This window comes from Bactrocera dorsalis, chromosome 1 (assembly GCF_023373825.1).
Source record: "Bactrocera dorsalis isolate Fly_Bdor chromosome 1, ASM2337382v1, whole genome shotgun sequence".
Lineage (NCBI taxonomy): Eukaryota > Metazoa > Arthropoda > Insecta > Diptera > Tephritidae > Bactrocera > Bactrocera dorsalis.
In genome coordinates, this window is record NC_064303.1 from 74,850,391 (window position 1) to 74,877,166 (window position 26,776).

General features: G+C 34.8%; 1 protein-coding gene across 1 annotated transcript; it reads left to right on the forward strand.

Annotated features, from left to right (window-relative positions):
• Window positions 1-1,488: 1,488 nt before the first annotated feature.
• LOC125776862 (uncharacterized) lies at window positions 1,489-3,726 on the forward strand. Its single transcript, XM_049450557.1, has 2 exons — window positions 1,489-2,596; window positions 2,683-3,726. Exons 1-2 carry the CDS (start codon window positions 1,937-1,939, stop codon window positions 3,406-3,408), a joined length of 1,386 nt encoding a protein of 461 aa, XP_049306514.1. The 5' UTR covers window positions 1,489-1,936; the 3' UTR covers window positions 3,409-3,726.
• Window positions 3,727-26,776: the final 23,050 nt, after the last annotated feature.

Here is a 26,776-nt window from a genome sequence, read left to right on the forward strand (position 1 = left end):
AAAGAGCTAGAGACAGAACGTGACCAGGTTAGAGAGATGGCTAGGAAAAATGTCAAAATAATACAGGAAGAAAAAAATTTTAATGCAACAAGGAAAGCCGAACAAACATATGAAAAAATGAGTTAGTAGCTATAAAGCGTACACAATATGGTCCCGCATTAAAGGTTAAGAACAAGTTTTTAGGACCGTGCAAAATTGTTAAGAAATTTCATCATGGCAGTATGAAGTTGAAAAAGTAAGTGAACACGAAGGACCGTATCGAAAGACAACAGTTGCCGAGTTCATGAAAAAATGGTGAACGTCGTTTAAGGACGATCGATTGTCAGGACGGCCGAGTGTAGGAACGAAGAAAGGGCAGACTAGAAGTGGGCGAACGTACGGACAGTAACATCACGGTAGAGGAGGAGTAGAGTAACTATCAGCTGATGTTATGTAAACAAAGGCACAGCTGAGAGGTGCCACTGTAGAAACGTCAAGGGGAGTCCGGGGTTGAGTTTCTATTGGAATCCAAGACGGCAGACTTTTAACCGGAAAATGGTTGCATTTTGTTATTTTCTTAAAATTTATGGAAAAGTTGTCCCAAAAATATTGGTTAGAATCGTTTTATTTTAATATATATTCTTAAAGATGAGATCAATATGAGCAAATACATGAAAAATTAAGTTTTTTTATTTATGGCTCTTTTGACCTGTGGTAAGTTATTAAATGTTCACCACAGAAAAATGGGGTCCAGATTATGCTCATTCATTTTGCCATCGTAACGGAGGTTTTTGCAAGACAATTTGTTTGAGTTTATTTCATGGTACAATCCTTTATTTATTTAGTTATTTGAATCTTTATTTTAAAAGATTTACCATGTATTTTTTAATTTTTTTTTATAGAATCAGCAAAGAAGGTGGCGTAGAACGTTTGATTATTTGTCTGCTTTAAACGCAAGTCCTAAACCAATGAGCTTTGTGCTTGAGGGTGGAAGCAACTTTTTGAAGAGCAAATACTACGGTGAGCACATTCGGATGTTGCACAAGCTATTGTGAATTGCGCTAAGAATCCCGATACTGCTGGTCAGGTTTATCAAGCTGTTGGGTAGGTATTGAGCAAAATTGAATTTACATAATGTAATTACGGGAACGGGAAAGAAATTGATCTGTGAAAATAATAATAAAGTAATAATTATATTAACTTAAATAACTTACTTTTAAAATTACACCGTCCGTCCGTTTGAATATTTTCAAATATTATGCCAGTATTTCTATTGAGCATGGCAAAATAGTGTTGCGTAAGCTAATTTAAACTCCCTTTTACTACTATATAGACATTGCAAATTCAAAGAATAATTCCTTTAAAAATCTTTTTTATTTAAAAACTTAGCTTAGAACCAAAAAATAATATGGTAAATCTGTTAGGGTGGTCAAACACTCCATTTGTGAACGAGTAGGACTCCTGATTGCCGGCCTGTAGCGAAATTCTGACATATAAAACGTGTAGGGGAAACTAGGGTACCTTTGACTTTGGGGCACATTTGACTATGGCCTTTTCGAAGTCAAGCCAGTAAAATCAATCGCATTTATAAATTGGGAATGGTGAAGTAATTGATTTTATTCAATATGTTGAAGTTTACCAGTTAGTGTTTATACATTTTGGTGAAGCAACACGTGTTTTTCTCTTTTCTCTGCGTTCTGTGTTATTTTGTGGCAGTGATATGCAAGACATTTGTGAAGTCAATTGAACACCATTTTAAAGTGCTAAGTGAACTTAACTAGTATTATTCTGAATAATTTTGAAAAGATTTGGAAATTTAAGAATAAAATAATTGAAAAGGTAAGAAAATTGAAATTTCTAAAGTAAACTCAGTTGGGGTACATTTGACATTTTCGAATGGAGCACATTTGACAAAATGTACCCCGTCTCTGTTTTGACTATGTAATGAATTCACTTTATGCAATTTAGTGTTGATATTCAGCAGGAAAATGGTACGCAATTACAAAAAAAGACTAATCGGTGTGCCATAAATGAAGATAATATTAGAAAGGCAATAACGGATATCAGAAATGGGACTGAAACGCAAACTACAGCTGCCATCAAATACGGAATAAATAGAACAACTCTAATCATGCGTTTAAAACATAAGGCACCTTCTGCCAATCTTTCAGATTCTGGCAATGATAGCAGCTCTGATGATTATTTTAAATTTCAATCGAAATTCACATCTCGCCAGACATTTAATAAGCAACAAGAAACCGATATTTGTGATTACGTCAAGAAATGTGCTTTTTATTCTTACGGCTTAACTTATCAAACTTTAAAAAAGTTTGCATATGATTACGCTAAAGCTAAAAATTTGGTTACTCCAACTGCCTGGGAAAAATCCAAAGAAGCTGGAGACGATTGGCTTTACGGATTTCTTAGAAGAAATGATTCTATATCTCTTCGTAAACCTGAAAAGATCAGTTTGGCAAGATTACGCGGTTTAACTAAATCAGCAGTGGAAAGTTTTTTCAAAAACCTTACTACGTTGTTTGAAAAGTACTCATTTCAGCCAAAAGATATCTATAATTTGGACGAAACTGGTTTAACTACCGTGATGGAGTCTATTAAGGTAAGATAGGCTTATACATTTGGTCGAATTTTTAGCGTGGTTGGAAATACACGTTAATGACTTTAAATAACATATTTCTTCTCTAGATTTGTGCTGCAAAAGGACAACGTTCTGTTTCTCAAGCATCTTCCGCTGAGCGCGGCAGCTTGGTTACAATCGTTGGCATAGTTAATGCTTGTGGAAATCGTTTGCCTCCGGCTTATATATTTCCTCGTGTACGTTTCAGTGAAAGATTCGGAAGTGGATGCATGCCCGGTTCGTTGATATTGAATACAAAATCCGGATGGATGATTTCCGAACTCTTTGCAAATGTGCTGAAACACATTAAAAACTTTACGAACTGTTCAGTTAAAAACCCAATTCTAATTCTGCTTGATAATCATGCGTCACATTGCAGTTTGGAAAGCATTAACTATTGCGCCGAGGCTGGAATTGTATTACTTTCTTTTCCTCCACATACATCCCATCGTCTACAACCATTGGATGTATCAGTTTTCGGACCCTTTAAGCAATTTTGCCGCAAAGCCTTTAACGATTTTTTAACCACAAATCCTGGAAAACAAATCAGTATATATGATATCGGCACCTTAACTCAACAACCATTTCAAAGAGCATTTTCCCCAGAAAACATAATGAACGGATTCAAAGCAACAGGAATTTGTCCTCTCAATACCCAGGTTTTTCAAGATGAAACATTTGCGCTGGAGTCTGTAACAGATGAGGAAGTTGAACGCGTTCCTCCTGATAGATCAGATGATATGAATTCATCACAAAATGCTACAAAAAATCCACGAAGCAACCTAATAAAATGAGTTTATATACAAAATGCTGGTTTATTTTAATTCAAAGACAGCACAAAATTGTTTTACCTAAATATGCATGTAGGTGTCAAATGCTCCCCTCCTAAAGTCAAATGTACCCCGTGACAGGGGCACATTTGACAAAATGGCTTTTTTTTTAAAAACTGTAAATTAAAGTGTAAAAGGGAGTCGCTGAAAAAAAAACTCCGGCAATATTATAAAGCTGAATAATTGCTCTAAAGCAGGTAACAACTTATTTTATGATAATTCAAACACATTTCGAGAAATTTTATTTCAAAAAAAAGGTGTCAAAGGTACCCCAGTTTCCCCTATGTATATAGTTTGTGATTACAAAAATGTATACTTAAAATATACGAAACATGGCTATTATATAATAATTATCTCTTGATTTATCTTACAATGAAAAATTGTGTTTTACTGTTCAGACGACTTATTATGACATGTAATACCAAATTTTTCCATGAATAAGTTAACTAAAACGCTTAAAAATATATACATAGCATATTTATTTATAGCAAGAAGATATAATTAAATCTTTTGATAGCAGCATTAAACTTCTATTAGCAAAATTGAAAATAGTATTTATAAATATATAAATAGAGCACTGTAAATTTATTATTCAATGTTAAAGCGTTTTTGTTTTACGCAACCCGCTTTAACCTCTCGCCACCCTTATTCACCAGAGGTGGCCATGATGTTTTTATTGTGAACGTACACTTGGAGGGTAAGTTAAGGACTGTGAATGGCACTTTTACTATGGTGAATGGGCACTTTCCCTACTCCCTTGTACCATGGTAACATGCGACACGGACTGCAATGGACAACGAGTAGCGACGAAGAAATGAGTAACGAAGACCTTGGAAACGACAGACATGTGCTGAACACAGTGCTGGCGACAGACCGCAAACGACAACTGTCAAATATTAAAATACACACGTTCTTATGGACGCTGTTATTTTGACAGCTGCACGACTACACGACTGCAGGCCGACAGTTGTCGTTCGCGCTAACTTCAATATATTCTTATATTTGCCAACGACAGTAGAGTTGACAGTGGAACGGTAGATAGAGAGATGAGGTAGAGTGGTGATGCCACTAATATGTAAAATGTAAAATTATTCACAGCTCTAACAAACTTGACGTGACAAATAAAAGCGTAAAATAGCTCTATTATATCATTTGTATAACAATTGAAAATTTAAAACAAAATTATATATCTATTTACTTATTTTTTGCATAAAAAATTTCACTTTGGACAAAATATTAAAATTGCATTGAAGTGCAAGGTATTAGTATGGCCATAACGAAAAATTGTGTACATGCAAAATGGAGAGCTGTGTTGTCTTGTGTATATGCGTTCATGTAGTAGGATGCACAACGCCATTTTCAGTTTACTGTCGTGCTCCTGCAGTCTACCGCTCTCATTGTGTTCAGCACTTCAGTCGACACGCGCACGAGCACGATTCAAGTTGCAAGCAGCTGGTAAAATTAAAATAAGATCAGTTTGTAAAACTAAAATAAAATCAGTTTGTAAATTTAAAATCAACTTATAAACCCTTTTATAAAATAAACACGAACCCAACCCACATCTATTATATTTTCACCAGAACAGATGTCAGTTACCTTAAAAGGTCGAAATTAAAAGTTGGCATGAAGTTATCACGAATGACATTGGTCGCACCAAACGAAGTAATTTTAAAACATGAATTACGTTTGTACATTCGCCTGCTATTAGCATGCAATGATTGTTTTTTGTCGGTTAAAAATTAACATTTTATTATTTTTATTTTTTCCCAAATTGTAAAGCATGGTGGAGGGTCAATCGTGGTTTGGGGGTGTATCACCAGAAACGATGTAGGTTCTCTGGTACGCATTGACAGTGAAATTTCTCAAGCGTGTTTGAGAACTAAAATTGTTCTGGGATCCGTGTTTTTTTTAATATTTTTAAAATATTCACTAAACAGAACTTAACCATTTGCCTCTACCGGACACTTGAACTTGCGAAAATTAGCGAAAAAAATAGAAACGCGCGTGATCTCGATTCCAGTATAAGTACAATTAAATTCTTTATTCTATTTCACTTCTCCTAAAACTTAAGCTAACGGGATAAAACAGATGGAATGTAAGTATACAGGTATGCACAAAAAAGAGGTAAGTATAATTCATTTCGTTAACTTATGGTAATAGATTAAAATGAGTATATTTAACATTATTAGGGTAAGTACAATGAAACTTTATAATTAAAATATAATATGTATTTCAGAAATGTAATTAATTTTAATTTCATGTTTTTTGTTTTAGGTTTGAACCAGAGAGCTGCAACGTTCACATTTTTTTCGATCATACCCGATCATTGACTGAGATTTTTTGTGACGGAAAACTTTGCTTCAACAAAAATGAATGATCGTAAGCGAGCGTGCTCAAAGCGAACATTCAGTTCCAATCACTGTTGCTTGTTTCGTAATGATTTTTCTCGATCGAACGCCTTGTGTGAGCAGTAGAGAATGTTCGAGAATGCTGCTTGCATTCAGCTCGATCACAATCATACCGTTTGGTCATACCGGGTGGTTTCTGCCAGCAGCGCAGCCGCTGAGCGTTCTTTTTCTTTAGCTGGAAATATTATTATTGAAAAAAGAAATAGGCTCGGACCATGTTCAGTTGATAATTTATTGTTTTTAAATTCATTTTTTAAAAGTTTTAGCGATTAAGAAACCAAGTTTATTATCTTCTTTTAATTTTAAGATTTTGTTGATCTCAATGAAGAAGTGACAGAAATTTGAAATTTGTGTTCCCTAATATTTTAAGCATTACCATTGATTATTAATTTTAAGCTTTAATTGAATTTTAGTTTTAAGCGTTAAAAATGAAGAAATGTATGCAGTAATGTTTTGGATTTTATGCATCGCAACTTGTTTCCGTTAAAACACACAAATATGTACATACTAACTATGCACATACATACATATTTGCAGGGCAATTCTCGATCTGATTGGTTCAATCACAATCAATTCAAACGCACACTTGATCGATGTATGAGTTTTCGTGCATCATTAGACTTGATCGTGTTTTTCTGTACAATCATTTCCAATCATCATACCGGAACCAACCAATCAGTTTCAATCAGTAAGCAGAACAATCAAATCAATTGATCGGACTCCTTCGTTTTGAGCACGAAACTCGATCGAACAATTTTGTTGTGAACCGCTGTGCTGAGTTGTGACCGTTTTGAGCGAGGCTGATCAAACCGGATCGATCATACTCAATGCAGGTCTCTGGTTTGAACATATATACGCTTGACGCAACAGATAGAATCATGCGTAAGGTGCAGTATGTCAATATTTTGCAACAGAATTTACCAACAGTCATCGATGATTTGATTCTTTCTGCTGAAACCCGAAGCACACAGCTCGCCTTGAACAAAATTGGGTTAAAGGTCAAAATTTTTCGGTACTTCGGTACGAGTATGGCCGCCATAATCACCGGATATGAATCCAATAGAAAATTTGTGGAGTCATGTCAAGGCGCAGCTGGCAAAGTACTATAATTCTAACTAACGGATTAAACGAGTTGTGGGAGCGGACTCAAGATGTTTGGAAAGCAATATCCCCCGAATTTGTGTCGAAATACACAAAAAGAAGGCCCCACCGATTGAACGCTTTAAAAAAACCAAGGGTTTTTGGACCAAATATTAATTTTATGATTTTATATAGTATTATATTTTAATATTACATCGCGTGTAAAAAAAAAAACATTGAGTTAATTTTTTTGATTTATTTTTAAAATTTTTGGTTTCTTATTAAATTACCATATTTAGTTACTTTAACAAAGCTAAGGTTACAATTAATTAAAAAAAAATGGAATCATAAAAATGCTTGTCTATTTTTGTTTGCGGCGTAGTTTAGTAATGGATCACTGTAGGATGTTACAGTATTGCCAGTCACTGGATGTAGATTAAACTTGTTAGAGGGCGAGCCCACGCCCACTTTTTCAAAAAATTTTTCTCACAGGTGCATCTTGCTACTGTACTGTTATTTAAAGTAATACCTGTACCACAAAAAGATGGAAAATTGCTAATCAAAGATGAAATAATAAAATGCGAAAATAGATTTTATTAAGTTTAATTTTGTAAAAAAAATTAAATAGTTCTAAAATTATGCATTTTGTATGAAAAACGGAATATTGCATTTATTATTTTAAATAACAAATAGTCTAATTGTACAAAGATAAATGAAGCAATTTAAATATTGTAAAAGACGGTGACATAATTAATAGTTTTCGGAAAACATAATGTTAATAATCCTAAAAAGAAAAAGTATATTTCATAACTTTTGAAGATAATGTAACAATAGATGATAGAAAATATGAAAATCCCTCTGGAAAAGTTTTAAAATAAATGGTTATGATCCGATTTCATTCATTTTCACACTGTCGGGTAGGGTTATTACAGCATTTATCTTGGGGGAACGGTGTAAGAGATATGTATGAGATATGTCTCTTGTTACCCCGTTACTCTGTGCCAAATAAAAATTCTTTATCTTAATTTATTGCACCAAGTTTCATACCGATATCTCTATTTCTACTCGAGTTATCGCTTGCACAGGCAGACAAACGGACGGACAAACAGTCACTTGGAATGCAACTTACTTACTTACGAATGCATTGATAATTTACGTATAGATAACCCAATGTCTAACTCGACTATTTTTAGGTGATACAAACACTAGTTAGGTGTACAATACTACTTACACTTTGGCGATATGTTGCAAAAGTATAAGAATGACCGCACGATATCTATGCAAATCTGGATAATTAGATCGCTGATTGGGTCATTGATTGCGCCTTGCTGTGTCGCTTACAAGCTGTCGAAATTGAGATTAATGGAAGAGGTTGTGCCTTTTAGTGGATGATGGGCTTTCTCCAATGAGAACTTAATTTCTGTGGTCAATCAACCATTCTCCGATATAACGTTGTTTTAAGTTAATAATGATAAAATAATTGGATCCTGGTTCGTAATCGGAATTCTAGGGTGGAAGTTTTTTTTTAACATTGTTTTTTAACCTGTCATCAATCAAACGGTTATAAACCTTCGACTAAGCTCCCACGTCTTTGTCGACAGTCATAACTTCGAAGTCGTAGATAATTTCGTCTATTCTGGAGCAAGTATCAGCACCAACAATATTGCCATCATCGAAATCCAATATGAGTTATATAGAGTATATGTATTTATAAAATTCCTGAGATTCCGATCGTTTGGTTGACGTTTTACATCTTAAGGTATTGCCCTGGCTTTGATTCTTGCAAGTTGTAAGATTATAAAATATTCTTCTTAGTTCGATTTGTCTTCAATTTAAATTTTATTGTTAATAAATTTGGAATAACAATCAATGCACGCAAGAAGTTTTAATGTTGATGTGGAATTGCTCTCAGGTGTGCAGTATATTCCAGAACTAATTTTGGATTTATATATTTTTCCTAAATATCAAGTATATTTTTGCGTATGTCGTATTAATTAAGTGAAATTCGGTGTTTTTTTTTGTTGTTTTCATCTATTTTTGATATAATTTTCCTGGCAAATTTATATATTGTCTGTTATAATTTAAATATTTCAAACATATTTATACGGATGACATTTGTAAAGCATATGTTGCCTATAACGTTACCATATATCATAATAAAATTTTATAGAAATTAAGCATTGACTATGAAACGCAAACAAATACTTAGTTTACAACAATGCTTAGCTAAGATTTTAGTTGGGCACAACATAAGTATGGACTGTGTAACCGGGCATAAGACAGGGGGCCTATTCTGTATCTCGATTCGAAAGTAAATTCTATTCGAATTTAATATTCGACTCGAATGTGTTTTAGCATTTTGTAAAAAAATCGAATTCAGTTTATAAATATGCGAAAGTTGTACTACCCTGTGCCAGTATTTTGGAATGCTAAATGTCAAAATAAAATGAAATAAAGTTTATATTTATTTGAAAAATATGGATTCCGTTGCGTTGTGGATGGAGGACGAGGAAATTATTGAGGAAAGAATTACGAGAAGATATATAAGAAATGAATTTAATATTATGGAATTATCGCAAAAAAGGTAATTTGTTATGTACATATGTATGTGTTATGTTCGGTTATTTACATTTGGGATTATAGATTATGTCTTAAGAGGCATAACTGAAGAACTAACGGTACCTATAAAATCCACGGTAATAAATCCAGCTATAAAACTTGCTGCTACTTTAAAATTCCTTGGTCAAGGAGGCTATCAACATCAAATAGGGTAAGACCGGTTTGCAGGGTTAGCACAGTCCACTACATCTAAATGTATTGCAGAAGTTTTGAACGCTATTGAAAAAACAATGTGTCCGAAACACACAAGATTTGAAATGAGCTAGTTAAGGAACGTATTCCTTATAATAGTAACAAACAGCAAAACAACCTTTTGTTTCAGTAAACAGAATGCAAACAACCTTGAGTTGGAACAATTGAAATGCACTATCACTACAACAAACAATCCTAAACAAACAAGTATCAAAACAACACTGATTTCGAATACCACAACAGCCTTATCTTAAAACAAAACAAATATATCTAAGCAAACAAGATACTTGTATATGTATACAAACCTAAACAAATAATAGAATCTGTATCTAAAGAAACTATCAACTAGTAATAAGTTAGTCTTAAGAGTATAAATAAAGAGCACACATTTCGGTGCAGCTCAAAATATATTCTTTTGACTCATTTTTATTTATGTAAAAATTAACTAGCTCACAAGAGAGGCTTGAAGCTAAAAATTATTTTTATTCAAAATTTGGATTACCAGGAATAATACGTGCTGTTGTGGAACTTATATCCAGATGGTTAGACCAGTAAAAGATGAACATCTCTTTTTTAATCGAAAGCTAAAGCATAGCGTCAATGCTTTATATTACGACGTATTGTTCAGACTTATTTATTATACTTTATAATTAGATTTGTGACCATAACATGTATGTAAGAGCTGTAAATGGAGTTTATGGTGGAGCAGCGCATGATGCCCACCTATGGAGCCTTTCAAACGAACGACAGCACATGCTATCCAACTACCAAAATGGAGATAAATCTTCATGGTTAATTGGTCGGTGATTTTATTCAAACCGCTTGTACTTGTATTTATATATGTATAGTCTAAGGCTTACTAATTATTCATTATCTATCCTATTTAAGTTGATTCTGGATATCCATTAGAGCCATGGCTCCTTACGCCTTACCGCTATGCAGAAGAAAATTCACTTGAAAGTTTGTACAATGAAAAATTTATAAAAGCAAGATCAATAATCGAGCGTGTATTTGGAATTTTAAAAAGTCGTTTTCGATGCCTGCTTGCTGTAAGAGAACTTCACTATGCACCAAAACAAGTTGTTAAAATTTTGAACATTTGTTGTGCCCTGCATAACATTTGCCTCATATACAACGTTGAAGCACCAACAGTAATTGAAACTAATGAAGAACGATCTAATTTTGCTTTACCCAACGGTGATCAAAACTAGTTTTCACGAATTGCGCAAACAATACGAGACCGAACTAAAATAAGCTTGCGTTTGTAATTTAAATACAGTTACTAAAAAGCAATCCATTTATTTCATTTCTTTCAAATATTCGTTCATTTCGATAAGTAAAATTAACGGGTATTAACATTTAACATTTGTTCCTTGATTTTAAGTTTTGCAATTCTTATATGTATGTATTGTTCCTCTCCCTGTCGCTTTTAATATAGTACTCATGCTTTAACTTTGCAAATTTTAGTTTTTGTCTTTCTAGTTCTATTTTTTCTTCATTTTGTTCAAGAAGTTTCTTATTAGATTTAACTAAAGATTTTAAATTGTAATTCACGCCTTTTAAAATCTTAGTGCAATCATTGTGAAACTTTATTTGCCCGTCTACTTGCATTTTCAAGAGATTGTTTTTACTCGCGGTACGTGACCGCGTAGTGCTACATTTTGGTGACGTTTGGGGGCGAGAAGGTGGTGTTAAAGGTGGTAGTTCTTCTAAATTTTGTAATTCACTTATGTCGTTCTGTGTGACTTCACTTGTTCCCGCACCGAACTTTTGAGCATCTACCATCCCATCTACCGCTTAATTTATCTGCAGTAAATCAAATGCTCCTAATTCAACTGCATTGAAGGAATAACCTTTTGTAGGCCCACCACCCGTCCCCGACAAATGCAACTTATTTTTGCGAGCTTTGGCCTTAATGTGGGTTTTGTAATCCGCCCAAACCTTAAATGCAAAAAAATAAATAGAAATCAAAGCACAGGTAACGTATAATAGCAAAATAATTTTGTTCACACAGAAATTTACCTTTTTCCACGAAAGCATGTCCCGTATGGGTTGTCCATCTCCATTTAATTTTTCAACCGCTCCCACAAATGTTTACTTGTTTGTTTAGCGTCTGCACATTTTACGTAGCCTTTGGCCAAGTTTGAATGTGTTTCCATAAACTCCACCATTATTTCAAATTTGCTTTGTTTAGTGTGCTGACTTTTGCTAACCAAGTCCCTATTAAAAACTTACATTTTTTAAAACGTCCTTATTCTACAACTCATAAGCTAACGAATATTTTATACGAAACTCGAATACATTTGGTAATTAAATTCGAATTACATAGCTCCAAATTTTCTTCATTCGGATTCACTTTTCGAAATACGGATTGAAAATCCGAAAATAGAGTTACTGAATAAAAAAAATTCGAATTCGAGAAAATTCATTTTCGAATCGAGATACAGAATAGGCCCCCAGATATTTTTGTCCCACTTTCAATACATTTTCTACTTGTATAGTGGCCCGTTATTCCTAAAAATTCTTTAAGTTATTGTACCGTCTTGGCATACTGAGATTTTTTTATATTCTTGTTTGGTTTTGGTTCTCCGATAAAAACTTCGGCTGCTGTCTTTCGACTTTTTTGTCCCAAGGTGTTTAATAAATTTAAATAATTGAGGAAATGTATTTTCTTTATTTTATTATTTCGATATAACAATTTTTAATTTGAAATATTAATTGTGGCTCCGATTTTATTTAAGAAGTTAATTCCAATTAAGAGATCGCTCTCAAGAGATTAATATTATGAAAATATTTTATGATGGTGGAACCATCTTACACTCTTCTTTATTACTAAAGTGTTTTTTGTTTATATATTTATACATTTTGTCCAGTTTTTATAATATAGGGCAAATCAAAATTAACCCTAGGAAATGTTTTTCCCCAATGTTATTACATCGTCTTGTATTTTTTGTTGAGGTTGTTTGCTTATTTGTGCTCTTTCATTTTGCCGTTTTGATATTCCTTTGCGGATACCTAATTTTTTTTTTTAATTGACGCTGTTTTCATGAATTAATTTTTTGATTCTTTTTAGAAAAATGTAAGGCAAATTGTGATCTCATTTGATTTGACTAAAGTTCTTGGGCAAGAGCATTTGGCAAATCGAAAGGTGTTAATGTAAAAAGTATTGGGTTTAAGGGATAATTTAAATCAGTTATGAATGTTCTTACCACTTGACGTGGTTTGACCCTATTATTATTGCAATACTCACAATGAAACAGATTTTCATACTTAATGTTAAAGGAATTATTTCCCATTCAATTAACATATTTTACAGTAACTTACAACTAACATGTTGCTGTAGAAGTTCTTGTTGTAGCTTTTTTAGTGTCTTCATTGTTGCTCTGACGCTTGTTCACTGCTATGTTGCCTTTTCCAAAATAATTATTGTTGTTGTTTTTCTTTGTATAAGTATGTTCTTATTTGCATAAATTTCAACAAATTATTTATACCGTTATTTAGCAAGTTAGACACCGGTTACACGATTATAGCCGACTTATCAACAGCGCGCCAGTCGTTTCTTCTTTTCGCAACGTGTCGCCAATTGGAAATTCCAAGCGAAGCGTCGAATACTTTCACAGCTGAAGTGTTTTCGTCTATATGTACGACTTGACCTAGCCAGCGTAGCCGCTGTTTCCTAATTCCCTAAACTATGTCAATATCGTCGTATATCTTATACAACTCATCGTTCCATCGAATGCTATATTCGCCGCGGCCAACGCGCAAAAGACCATAAATCTTCCGCGGAACCTTTCTCTCGAAAAGTCGTAACGTTGACTCATCAGAAGCTGTCATCGTACACGCCTCTACATCATATAGCAGGACGCAAAAATTATTGTCTTATAGAGTTTGGTTATTGTTCGTCGAGGGAAGACTTTACTTCTCAATTTCCTTAGCAATCCAAATGCACCTGTTGACATGAGTTATTCTGAGTTGGATTTCGAGGCTGACATTGTTGCTGTTAATGCTGGTTCCAAGATAGACGAAATTATCTACTGTTTGTTTGATGACGGAAGATATTTGGTCTTGTCCTCACTGCCAGACTCTTTTGCTTTGCTTCCTTGTTTAGTCTGGAGTAAACAAAAAGCAACCATTAGCTGTAAACTCTTATAGAAGCTCTAATTTTTATTAAAACTTTTATTTTTAACTCAAGTATCTTATCACTTGCGATTGCGATTGCACAAAACGACACTCGAATTGTATTTTTTTTATAACCGGAAGATTTTGTTTCCTTTATGGATACTAGTGTGTTCTATTTTTTCTATTTCTTTTTCCCCGTTCGTTTATACAATTGTTTCTTAAGCCTAAATACAAACAAATCGTACGTTCTAAGAAGTGCAGCGTTACCTTCAATTACGCAAGATCATATATATTGATATATCAAAAACTTTTTATGACATACACCTGAATTTAGTATTTTATGTTATAATTAAGAATGCTTAGATTACATAAAACGTCGATTGAACTAAGTCATCTCGAAAAAAGGAGACGAATGCATATCCTTTGCACGTGCAATATTTAATGAAATAAGGAGCAAACACAGAAAAGCGCGTAAATCGCAGATATCGAAATACGTTTATCCGAGCAAAGAAGGGATACTCTTCAACATAGAAGTAGTCAAAATATTGACGTACGTTGTGCTGAACAAAAACAAAACAGTATTTATCTCGTCATAGAATTAGGCGTCAACACCTGAAATTCTCTCAGAAGAGAACTTCGCTCAAGGCATGCGTATAGGATTTTAGTGCGCATGTGTGATCAAATACAAAGAGAACAGGCAGGAAGAAATCCTAAAATGGAGAGAGGAATGCTACAAAGAAACACTACGTAAACTTCGTAGTGGGAGGGGTGCAAGGGCATACATTCTTCATCTTAGACAAAGTCAAGTCCGCTTTCGTAGAGAAAATTCGGTCAATACACAAATTGAAAACTAAAGGCAGTCCTAAACTAGTGATAATAATCTTATATAATTCAAACTGATTTTATTGACAATTCAACAGATTAGAAAAACATTTACTTGCAAATTATAAATAAGCGTACTACTGAAATATGTATTTGCTGCGGAGGGTTATGGTTTTCACACCGAGTGCGCAAGTTAAATTTCGAAACTATTGGTCAGAGCCACCCGAATACTTCATCCGCCTTTTTTTTATGAAAAAATTTCCTGTTGGAGATGAATATTACAATTTTTGTGCGACTAGTGAAATTTTTTCTTTTAAATACCAGATGGATTAAAAAATTTAACTTCAATTGAAAAACGACTGATAATGCCTAGGATATCAAGGTCAGAGTTTGCTCAATGGTGCTGTTGTTAATAAACTTATTCCTGTTAACAATATTGAAACATCTCTACTGAGGTGTCACAGGCAAGGCGGTGCGAGCCGGGGCGTTGTCGTGGTGCAACTTCCAATCGGCTGCGATGTTTGAGTCTCTTGAGAAATTCCACGTAAAACTTGGCATTGTCCAAGAAGAACAAATTCATGGTGGACGATGCCTCGTCGTTTTGGATTTGCTCATCCTTCAGCGACCTCTTTCCGCTCCTGCAAAAAGACGTGGTGCCACCGAAAAACCCTACTTGTTGCTAAAGCAACTCTGAGTAAGCCTGCGGAAGAAAATCAGTCCTATTACTTTTCGGACAAACCCTGTATTTACTAATCTAACAGAGGAATTTCTAAGCTCTTAACTGTTATATACTGTTAAGGCATTACATGGGTTAAAACGACTTTTTTTAATTTTTTCTTATAAAAAAATTAAATATTTTATAAGAATTTTTTCTATTACAAACATACACTTTGAACAAAGTAATTCTGAAATTTTTGGAAAAAATATTTTTAAGTCGGCCATTACGACGTTTCAAATGACCCCTCGGAAAAAAGATGCGCCCGCGTTGACAGGATTATTCCTTACAGGATCAAAAAAACATATGCTTTAGTTAAAGCCTTAACTTAGAACTTGGAGAAAGGAAAAACTAAACTAAAAAGTGCATTTTTACAAAAACATAAATAAAATTTCTCGACTTTTTTCAAGTAGTTGTAATCGAAAAAAATCCTTCGTCCAAGTCTTTAAGAATTGTATGTAAAACCTCTGTGTAAAACTTCATGAAAATCGGTTGAGTAGAAGTCTTGCCAACTGACTTAAAAAAAAAAAGAGAAAAACGCTGCTTTTAAAAACGGCGCACAGCCTCGAGCACAACTTTTCAAGGTTGTATTTCCGAAACTATTACCGGGGTCATTTTGAAAATTTAGCACAATATTCCAGGGGTGGGAAATTCGATTTTAAGCAAGAACTAAAGCTCATACTTGTAGGTCACAAATTTAAATCGGGCACAGAAATATCTACAAAAGAAACAGTATGTTGCTGCATTGTTCCCAATCTCTTGGAAGCGAGAAATGTAGAAATATTTAAAAATAACTCTCGACCTGAGAAATGTTCGAAAGAAAAAACCTAGACCGGAACTTCACAATCTTCCTTAAGGTTCAAATAAAATATTCGTAGCCGGTATTTTAGACCGGTACCTTTAAAGACCAGATGGTTAGAAACTCTTTGTTGTTGTATGAGTTTGCTTCTATGTATAGATATTTTACAGCCAGTAGAAGAGCCCAAGACAGTGAACATGAGGAAGAATACGGGAACGGTTTTGTAAAAGAACGTACTAAACATTGTAAGTTGAATATATTATTTGCGCGAAGTAGTAAAGCCTTACTATCCATGGCGGAATGACCTGCAAGATCTTATTGAAAACGATAACACCAGGGGATATTTGGGTCTGACATCTACATCTTAAATTTTAGTTTCTCCTATGACAAAAATAAGGAAACATTTTTTTTTAAGTTTTCTTTCGTAGAAATTAGAGCAATTTTTCGATTTTTAAGCAGAAATTACTGATTTTTATATTTTTTCTACAAGTTTTCTTTAGTAGAAATTAGAGCAATTTTTCGATTTTTAAGCAGAAATTACTGATTTTTATATTTTTTCTACAATTTCACTATAGATTATAATTAGAAAACTTTTTTTTAGATACGAGAGTCGTTTTTATTCAAGATGTGTGATAAACAATAATAGTTAAATGTAAAGTAACAAGAAATTACTGTCTAAAAGTGAATATTTTTTGTATTTCGTTTATGCTCATATGAGCTCTCTCGTATTAAACCGCAATATCATTTTGATTACTGACTTTTAGCTTAAAATAGGCTTCATAAGCTTCGCAAAGTTTCAAATTTGTTGATAAAGCTAATTTTTTACTTCTAACTTTAATAAATTCACCGCAAATAAAACAGAATGAATCAACATCATTTTTACACTGACTTGATGCTATTTTATATCTGCAATACCGCTGTAACTAAACTAGTATAATCAAAAAACATTTTTATTATTTTTATTAAGTTTTACTATTAAATAACTTACAAAAAAGTAAAAAAAAAATTTAAAAGTGCACACTTTTAATTTTTATTTTATGTTCATAGGTACTATCTCTTAATAAACCCCAAATATAGTATTATTACTATAACTTTTACAAAAGCAAACTTTATACGAAAAAAAGGTATTTTCTTATCGTTTTTGTTCATAATTAATCAGAAAATCATAAAATAAACTTTAGGACAAAGAACGAAAATTTTTTTGTAGAGTCGTGTAATGAGCAAGCCTGCATAATACGTCATATTATAATTGACGGAAATCAAAGAAAATATGACGTTTTTGTGCGAAGAGAATTTGCAAATGTTCTAGAACAGTGTTTTTCAATCTGGTGAAAGAAAAAGTCGAGGTTCTTACACAACAAAAACACAATTTTAATGAGAAAGATGTGCTTGTTTATGTTTCATTAGTTTATTAAATTGTGGTGTTATTTTTGAAACATTAAATCATTTTCTAATTGCAGTCTATTTCTCTTTTTAGTTTTAATGTCTACCATTGAAGAAAATGTCAGTTCACACAAGTATGAAGTGGCGAATGGCACTAATAACACTTTGGAACATGTTTGGGATTATTGTCTGGAGGGTGAGAAATTCCAAACCGAAAAATGCGATAAATGACACTTTTTTGAATAAAAACAATTAAAAATTGTAATTGTTAATTTTTCTAAATTTGTTTCATCAAAATCGGACAAGTGGTTCGCGAAAAAACATCAAGATAAGGAAAAAATTTAAAAGGTCATAAAAAAAACTGACACATACGAACGCTAAACCCTTTGAAGGTTTTACTATACACCCCCCAGACAATAATCCCAAAAATGTTGCACAGTGTAATGGATAAATTTGCCAAAATAGGAAAAACTTATTACCTAACGTATGTAGTCTTTTAATTAAAATTAAATTATTTCTTTGACTTACTATGACACAAGGGGGTCGCCAGAATATTTCAACCTGTATTGCTGTAATATACTTATTAAACTACCCATTAATATATAATTTCGAATTATTTCCTCCAGTTCAAGTCTAAAGAACCTATTTGACATATTTTATGTACCAGCTAAAAAAAGCCTATTTTATAAGTACACTAGAGGACCTGCACAAGTTTTACTGTGGCTGTTACATAGGTAGTACTACAATACCATCTATATGATTTCTATTAGTTAGATTATAAATATTATTTAAGGAATAATCGCATTTTTAGTGAAGCAACTTGTGTTAGTTTACAAAAAAATGAATCATAAAGAATTTCGTGCGTTAAGAAAGAATTGGTTTTTGGGGTAAAAATACTATTGAATTTGGGCTGTGCATCAGTGAAATCAATTGAGTCCAATCGATTGTCAGCCTAGTGGACTGCATATTAAGAAACGGTTCTCAAGCGTGAAAAGACAAAAAAATCGGCTGGCAAGGTTATGGCATCAGTCTTTTGGGATGCCCGTGGTATATTATTCATCGAATGATAAATGAGCCAGTTTTAATTCATTGCATTGCGTGTTTGATTGCAGTTCTATTCTACCACTCCTAATATTTAGCAATTTTAATATTTTTCAGGAAGGATCAGTTTGAAATTGTACGCATATATGTATTCATCGTTCCCGTTTAAATATTGCATTGCTCTGTGCAATGCTTCAAAAAGATTTCTATATATCTCAAATTTTAATAGACCTTTTTATCAACACTTCAGTTATGCCACTATTTTTTATGCCAGACCTTTTGCAATTGTAAATTGCCTGTCAAGATACCCCCTCCAATAGTTAGCAGGTATGAAAAAAATATTATAGCTACCCATAGATGTATTGAATGACCCAATTTATTACTTAAGAACGAACAACTCTGTCCACAATATGAAAACTTGATCTACAGATTTCGCCTTTTACTTTGGCATCGTTTTGTTAAATGCACGTTTACGCCAATTTAAGGTTTGAATATTGAATACTGCGATGGTAGCGCCATCCATCGGTCAAACATTAAAAATTAGCAATTAATTCCAAATGAAAAATTAATTTAAAAAAACATTTTCCAGTGGACCAAATTGTAAATCTAAACCATTCTCGAATCTCCTTGAACATACACACAAAATTTCATCAAAATCGGTCCATCCGTTTAGGAGCAGTTCAAATGCAAACACACGGTCAGAAGATTTATATATATAAAGATTGGTTCCGGGGCAAGTATGGGAAAGAGTCGTTTCATATCTGCAATATATCAAGCTCGTTACAATTCTACACAGGGATCCAATCCAAGTTCCTTGAAAGTTCTTCACCTACAGGTAAACCTAAATTCGGAATAGGTGGACGGACTCTCTCAATATTCTCTTTTCTTATATATCAGTTGAATAGGTAGTTGAGGTCAGCAATCCATTATATTCCAGACATGTCGATTTAAAAATAATCATAATTGATGAAAAATTGACGGTAAGCGCCATCATATATTGTTGTATTCTGTTATTGCGAGATTGAAACACATTTTCAAAACAGACATCCCCTTCGATGGTACACGAATCATTGTGTTTGGTGATTTGACGCAACTCTGGCCAGATATGTGGATATTTTATTCTAATCCCAATGATACTCGTACTGTATGCAACTGTAGTTGGTTCGCATTTGGAGGAGATATTCAAATACCTTAAATCAACAGTAACAATGAGACAAAGGGAGGATAAGGACTTTACTATTGTATTTCATTAAACCATATGTCATTTGGTACTATGAAAAATGATGACATATCACTAATTACATATTTATTACATATATTAAACTACAGCAATAGTGAGCCGTAACAAATGCCACATTTTAGCATCAAGAATATTAACGGAGCATTTAAGTTCTGTCGAAGAATGGCTAGCGAACTGGCGTATAAATGTGAATGAACAGAAGTGTAAGCACATTACATTCTCGCTAAGACCAAAGATGTGCCCGGCAGTAAAAATAAACAATATCTTAGTACCCCAAGCGAATGAAGTAACATATCTTGGTATTCACCTAGATAGAAGGCTCACGTGGAGAAAACACGTATCTAGTAGAATAACATGTATGAAGATTAGAGCTGCAAATTTAAATTGGCTTTTAAATAAAAACTCCAAACTTAGCCTAGACAACAAAGTGCTCTTATATAATGCGGTCATAAAGCCGATTTGGATGTATGGCATTCAACTGTGGGGTACGACCTGTGCAACTAATATTGATCTAATACAAAGGTTCCAATCAAAAATGCTTAGAACAATCACGTGTTCACCATGGTACATGCGTAACGAAAATATCCATAAAGACCTTGGTATTCCTATGGTAAAAACAGAAGTAGAAGACAGCAGAATTAAATATATATCTAAACTCCGAGATCACCCAAATCCTTTGGCTAATGCTTTGGTACATTCCTGCGATCAAACACGACTTAAAAGAAGAGATATGCCTGCGTATTAAAGAGCGACGTAACACCAAAACAGCTCAATCACTTGCTTGAGTCTGTCTAGTTTTTAAATAGATTTAAGATTTCATTACTTATTGTTAGGCTTTAAGGAAAAGCAGATACAATAAATAAAATAATTTTTGGAAAAAAAAAAAATATCACTAATTGAAACTCGAGTATTTAATTCCGAGGAAGCCATACATTCATTTTGGTCCAATGAAGGCACAAATACTTTCAATTTCCATAAGCGCTGTAGAATCCCAACTGACACTATCATTTCAACTGCTAAAGGCTAACTTAAAGGAGTGGGTATATGTGAAAATTATAATATTTTGGAAAGAGTTAAACTTTTCGAAACTCTTGAAACTGCCTAATGAATTGACAATGAAAACTGCAACAAAATATATGATAACTGTGTTTGGTTAAGGGGGGAGCCTGATTTAGACGCTTCAAAAAATCGATATTTTTTTTTGCTCAAATCTCTTTAAAAAATATATAAGATTATGTCCCCAAAGTTATAGATGGAAATTCGAAATATTTTCGAAGCTAGAAGGAAACTTATGACCGAGCGTCTAGCAGATATATGAGCGTTTGGGCAGAAAGCGAAAACTTTGACGTGCGATTTCTCGGTTTTGCATTTTTACAATTTTACTGAATTGGCGGGCAAGACAAAGAAAACTAAACATTGGATCGATTTTTTTTTTATTGAAACGTAACAAAGATATGGTTTTACATTTCATTCAAATTGCAACTAGTGACTAATTTAAACTAACAAGCAATATTTTTCATAAGGTACAACAATAAAAGCTCTATTAAAACCTTTATTCAAAAACTAAACTTTGTATTAAAAGCTAAATATTATAATATTTGTTATTTGCTTAAAAGGTCATGAAACGTTGTTCTTTTCAGTCTGCGCCTGCTACTTCGAGTTTTTCCCAGTTGTCGGGCTTCAGCGTTTACGTGATTTTGTAACCTTGTAGCATGTTTCGATGCCGTTTCGTGAATGACTTCCCGAACCATTTTTATGCGGAGATCACGATGTAGATCTGAATTGCGTATATACCACGGGGCATTTACAATTTTTCGCAGAACTTTGTTTCGGAATCTTTGCACCGCTTCGATATATAACGGTGCAGTGCGTCCCCACAGTTAAATTCCGTTAGTCCAAATGGGCTTTAAACTTTCGTTGTAGACTAGGATTTTAATTGAGGTAGTTAATAGTGATTTCCTGCCGATTAATCAGTTAATTTTGCTATATTTTAGTTTTAGTTCTGCAACTTTCCTTTGTACATATACATATGCTCCCTCCACTTTAATTTTGCATCCAACGTCAAACCAAGATATTTCACTGAGGCGGAGTACGGGATTACTTCACTTCCAATATGTAAGGTGATCGAATTGGCCAAAATTGCCTAATTGTTGAATTTTACACTTTTTTTTAGAACTTTTTTAGTTTAATTAGAAGATATGGAAGATGGAGCCATGTGTAGAAGTTCACGCAAGTGAGGAAAGTTCTCTGAACGGGTTTGGGACCCGCCACGTAAAAAAAACACCCCGGGAAGAGAAGGACGATGTGACCAAAGATGCCTTTTATGAGTGCTTGGAGCGCACTTATGAGATATGCCCCGCCACGATGTCAAAATCGTGCTTGGCGACTTTAACGCACTGCGGTCGATAAGTGCAGCCTCCACGAGGAAACATCCCAAAAAAGGTTATCTGTATTACTAGATTCCAGCATAAGAAGATTCATCAAGCTACCTGGCAGTCTCCGGATCGAAAAACCACCAACCAAATCGATCATGTTGTGATAGACGGAAGACACGTTCCCAGTGTTTTAGATGTGGGTGCGCTCCGAGGTCCTAACATCGACTCGGACCACTATATTGTTGCAGCCAAGATTCGCACCCGCCTTTGTGCAGCAAAAACGCACGCCAACAAACACAAAGAAGGTTCGTCGTCGAGAAGCTGCAATCACAACAGACAGCCGAACGATTTTCTACTCGGCCTGCACTCCTGCTCTCTGAGAGCACTCGTCAACAACTCGGTATAAGGGAACTGTGGGACGGCTTTTCAAACTCCTTAGGTACAGCTGCAACCGAAACCATTGGTTTTCGGAAAGTGCAAAAGAATAGTTGGTACGACGTGGAGTGCCGTGTTGCAGCGGAGAGAAAACAGGCTGCCTACCTCGCAACGTTATGATTGACCACAACACGTGCGGGATGGGATAGACACCGAGAGTTGAAGAGGGAAGCGGGACGCATTTGTAGACAGAAAAAGAAAGAGGCCGAAATGCGTGAATACGAAGAGCTTGATAAGCTGCCCGACAGGGGTAATGCTCGAAAATTCTACGAAAAGATGCGGTGGCTTACAGAAGGTTCCACGACCGGAGCATAATCTTGTAAAACCCCCAAAGTTGATCCTCCACCGATGCCCAGAGCAGACTTAAGATATGGAGGGAACACATCTCCAGCCTGCTGAATGGCAGTGAACGCACAACACCAGGAGAAGGCGAACAAGATACCCTAATCGATGACGATGGAGCCCGACCATGAAGAAGTTCGAATAGCAATTACCCGCCTGAAGAACAGCAAAGCGGCGGGGGCCGATGGATTGCCGACCGAGCTATTCAAGCACGGCGGCGAAGAAATGACAAGGAGCATGCATCAGCTTTTTTGCAAAATTGGGTCGGACGAAAGCATGCCCTACGATTGGAATTTAAGTGAGCTATGCCCAATCCATAAAAAAGGAGACCCCACAATCTGCGTCAACTACCGTGGGACAAGCCTCCTCTAAGTACTTCGCGTAAAAGGTTCTATCGAGCATATTGTATGAAAAATTAAAGCCCACCGTCAACAAACTGATTGGACCTTATCAGTGTGGCTTTAGACCTAAAAAATCAACAACCGACCAGATATTCACCATGCGCCATATTTTGGAAAAGAATCGACACGCACCACCTATTCGTCGATTTCATAGCTGCTTTCGACAGCACGAAGCTACCTCTATGCCGCGCTGTCTGAATTTGGTATCCCCGCAAAACTAATACGACTGTGTAAAGCACCAAAACCTCCGTCAGGATCGGGAAGGACTTTTCCGAGCCGTTCGGTATCAAACGAGGTTTCAGACAAGGCGACTCCCTATCGTGCGACTTCTTCAATCTGCTGCTGGAGAAAATTATTCGAGCTGCAGAACTTAATCAAGCAGTTACAATCTTTTATAAGGGTGTACAGCTGCTGGCGTATGCCGATGATATTGTTATCATCGGTCTCAACACCCGCGCCGTTAGTTCTGCTTTCTCCAGACTGGACAAGGAAGAAAAACAAATGGGTCTGGCAGTGAACGAGGGCAAGACGAAATATCTCCTGTCATCAAACAAACAGTCGCACTCGCGACTTGGCTTTCACGTCACTGTTGACAGTCATAACATTGAAGCTGTAGACACCACCAACAACGCCAGCCTGGAAATCCAACTCACGATAACTCTTGCCAACAGGTGCTACTTCGGACTGAGTAGGCAATTGAAAAGTAAAGTCCTCTCTCTACGAACAAAAGCCAAACTCTATAAGTCGCTCATAATTCCCGTCCTGCTATATAGTGCAGAGGCTTGGACGATGACAAGAACCGATGAGTCGACGTTACGAGTTTTCGAGAGAAAGGGTCTGCGAAAGATCTATAGTCCTTTGCGCATTGGCCACGGCAAATATCGCATTCGATGGAACGATGAGCTGTACGAGATATACGACGACATTGACATAGTTCAGCGAATTTAAAGACATTGGCTACGCTGGCTAGGTCATGTTGTCCGGATGGATGAAAACACTACAGCTCTGAAAGTATTCGACACAGTACCCGCCGCGGGAAGCAGAGGAAGAGGAAGAGCTCCACTCCGTTGGAAGGACCAAGTGGAGAAGGACCTGGCTTCGCTTGGAATATCCAATTGGCGCCACGTAGCGAAGAGAAGAAACGACTGGCGCGCTGTTGTTGACTCGGCTATAATCGCGTAAGCGGTGTCTACGCCAGTAAAGAAGAAGAAGATATGTCATTAAAAAATTTGAATCTCTTTATTTTTTTTTCAGATAGAAATTGCGACCTGCATTCGCCCGCCACCCGGCAAATGCACTTGCGAGATGTATCGGGCAATTGCTTCCCAAAAGCTGAATACAAAAGATTTTGTATTAAAGAAATGTAAGATTGATGATTAAATATATAACTATAAGCCCCAGAAATTTCGTTTTAATCAATTAATTCTTTCCCTCCTAAAGACATTCTCAAAAAATCGATTTTTTGAAGCTTCTAAATCAGACTCCCCCCCTTAATGGGACAACTGAGCAACTTATGCAAATTGATTTCCATTGTTCTCTTTGTGGTCATAGTCACTACGCTCACATTAATGATACAAGTATAAAAGGCCTGATGCCATCTTCAGATATTTTACGTTTTGTAAAAATTTTATATACCGTAGTTTACTCCAATGAACGAGCTGAGGATAGGTAGCAGTGAAAATAAACGCGTCATTATAAAATATTCAAAAGATACTATTGCTAGCATTATAGAACCAAAGGTGATTTATTCAGGACTGAAAGTGTTAGAGGTTGTTTTGTTTGAGTGTTGCAACAATAATATTCCGGTTATTTACGGAAGTTCTACAAGGACTACAATGAAAATCTTCTGCAAGAAAAAACTTTAAATCCCTGCTTTAACATTCTCGAACATACACTCGGCGAAAAAAAACCCACGCAATCGAAAATTTTCTAATATTCCTATTTTGAACTGTCACTATTTGCTCAAAGTTCACTATTTGTCTTATTTGGCTGTTGTAGTCATGTGACTACAATATTTTACCTTTATTTTTAAAACCGTTAGCGTCCACACGTGCTTATTACAGAATTTGCGGTATTTTCTTTTGAATAAGTTGTGAAAACAAGTAAAGTTGAACATGGTGGTGTCAATAAAAAAGAAAGCAGAAATCGTAGCTTTATATAAAATAAATTATCCAAAGGTCAAATAGCTCATGAAATGGGCATAAGGGATTGGAAGGTGCGTATTGTGATTAAAAGTTATACGTATTTTAATTGATTAGCTCGAAAAAAGGGCAGTGACGTCCGAAAACAGTAAAACCTCGTCAAGAACGACAAATTAAAGCGATCGCTTTCAACATGCTGGAACAATCTATGCAACATCTTACGAAACCACTGGGGTAAAAAGAACTACAAGTTCTATGCAAAATGTGCAGAATAATCCTGGATTCCGAGCGCGACGTCCAGCCAAAAGCTCTCATTACGCGACTGAAGAAACAGCGACAGCGGGGTTATTTTTTCCGCTGAATTGAAATTTAATTTCTTGGAACCCGAAGGAAATGCCACAGTGCATCGTAGGAAAAGGGAGCGTTTTTTGGAAAACTTTGTTTGGCCCACCGTAAAGCATTCGCCTTATTTAATGGTGTGGGGAGCTGTAACCAAGCTTGGTGTTGGGCCGCTAATTATTCTAAAAAGATCTGCGAATGCCGAAATATAAATTGGAATTTTTAGAGAAGGCGTTTAGATGATTATGAAGTTTTTACTAAGCTTTAAGCAATTGCTTATGAGACAGTACAAAGTTATCATGGGAGTAACAGTAACTAAAGTTTTCAGATTTAGTGCAATGATTCTTCCGTTGTCTTAGAATGGTAAAGCAAGAAATTTCAAAATTGAAATACTTTAAAAAATATAAATTATATGAGAAATTTGTTATTACATATATTGTATAAGGCATGATTGTGTATAAATATAGGAAAGAAATTAAATAGTATAAGGACGAAATGTAATTTTAATAAATGTTGTCACGTAAATATATTATTATATATACGTTTGTATAAGAATCTCTATAAACATTTATGTTTAATATTGTGAAGTTTATATAATATATAAATTAATATAAATTTTTAAAGTTATTAATATTTATTATTTTTAAGCTAAACATGTATAAAAATGCTGATTTAATAAATCATTTTTATACCCTGAACAGGGTATATTAACTTTGTCACGAAGTTTGTAACACCCAGAAGGAAGCGTTGGAGACCCTATAAAGTATATACACATATATAAATGATCAGTATGTTGAGCTGAGCCGATCTGGCCATGCCCGTCTGTCTGTATATATACGAACTAGTCCCTCAGTTTTTAAGATATCGTTTTGATTTTTTTT

Excerpts from the sequence above, each read along its gene's own strand:
- LOC125776862 (XM_049450557.1), top strand. The coding sequence starts at position 1,937 with ATGCAATTTAGTGTTGATATTCAGCAGGAAAATGGTACGCAATTACAA. Across the intron at positions 2,597-2,682 it reads CCGTGATGGAGTCTATTAAG|ATTTGTGCTGCAAAAGGACA; the intron begins GTAAGATAGGCT and ends TTTCTTCTCTAG.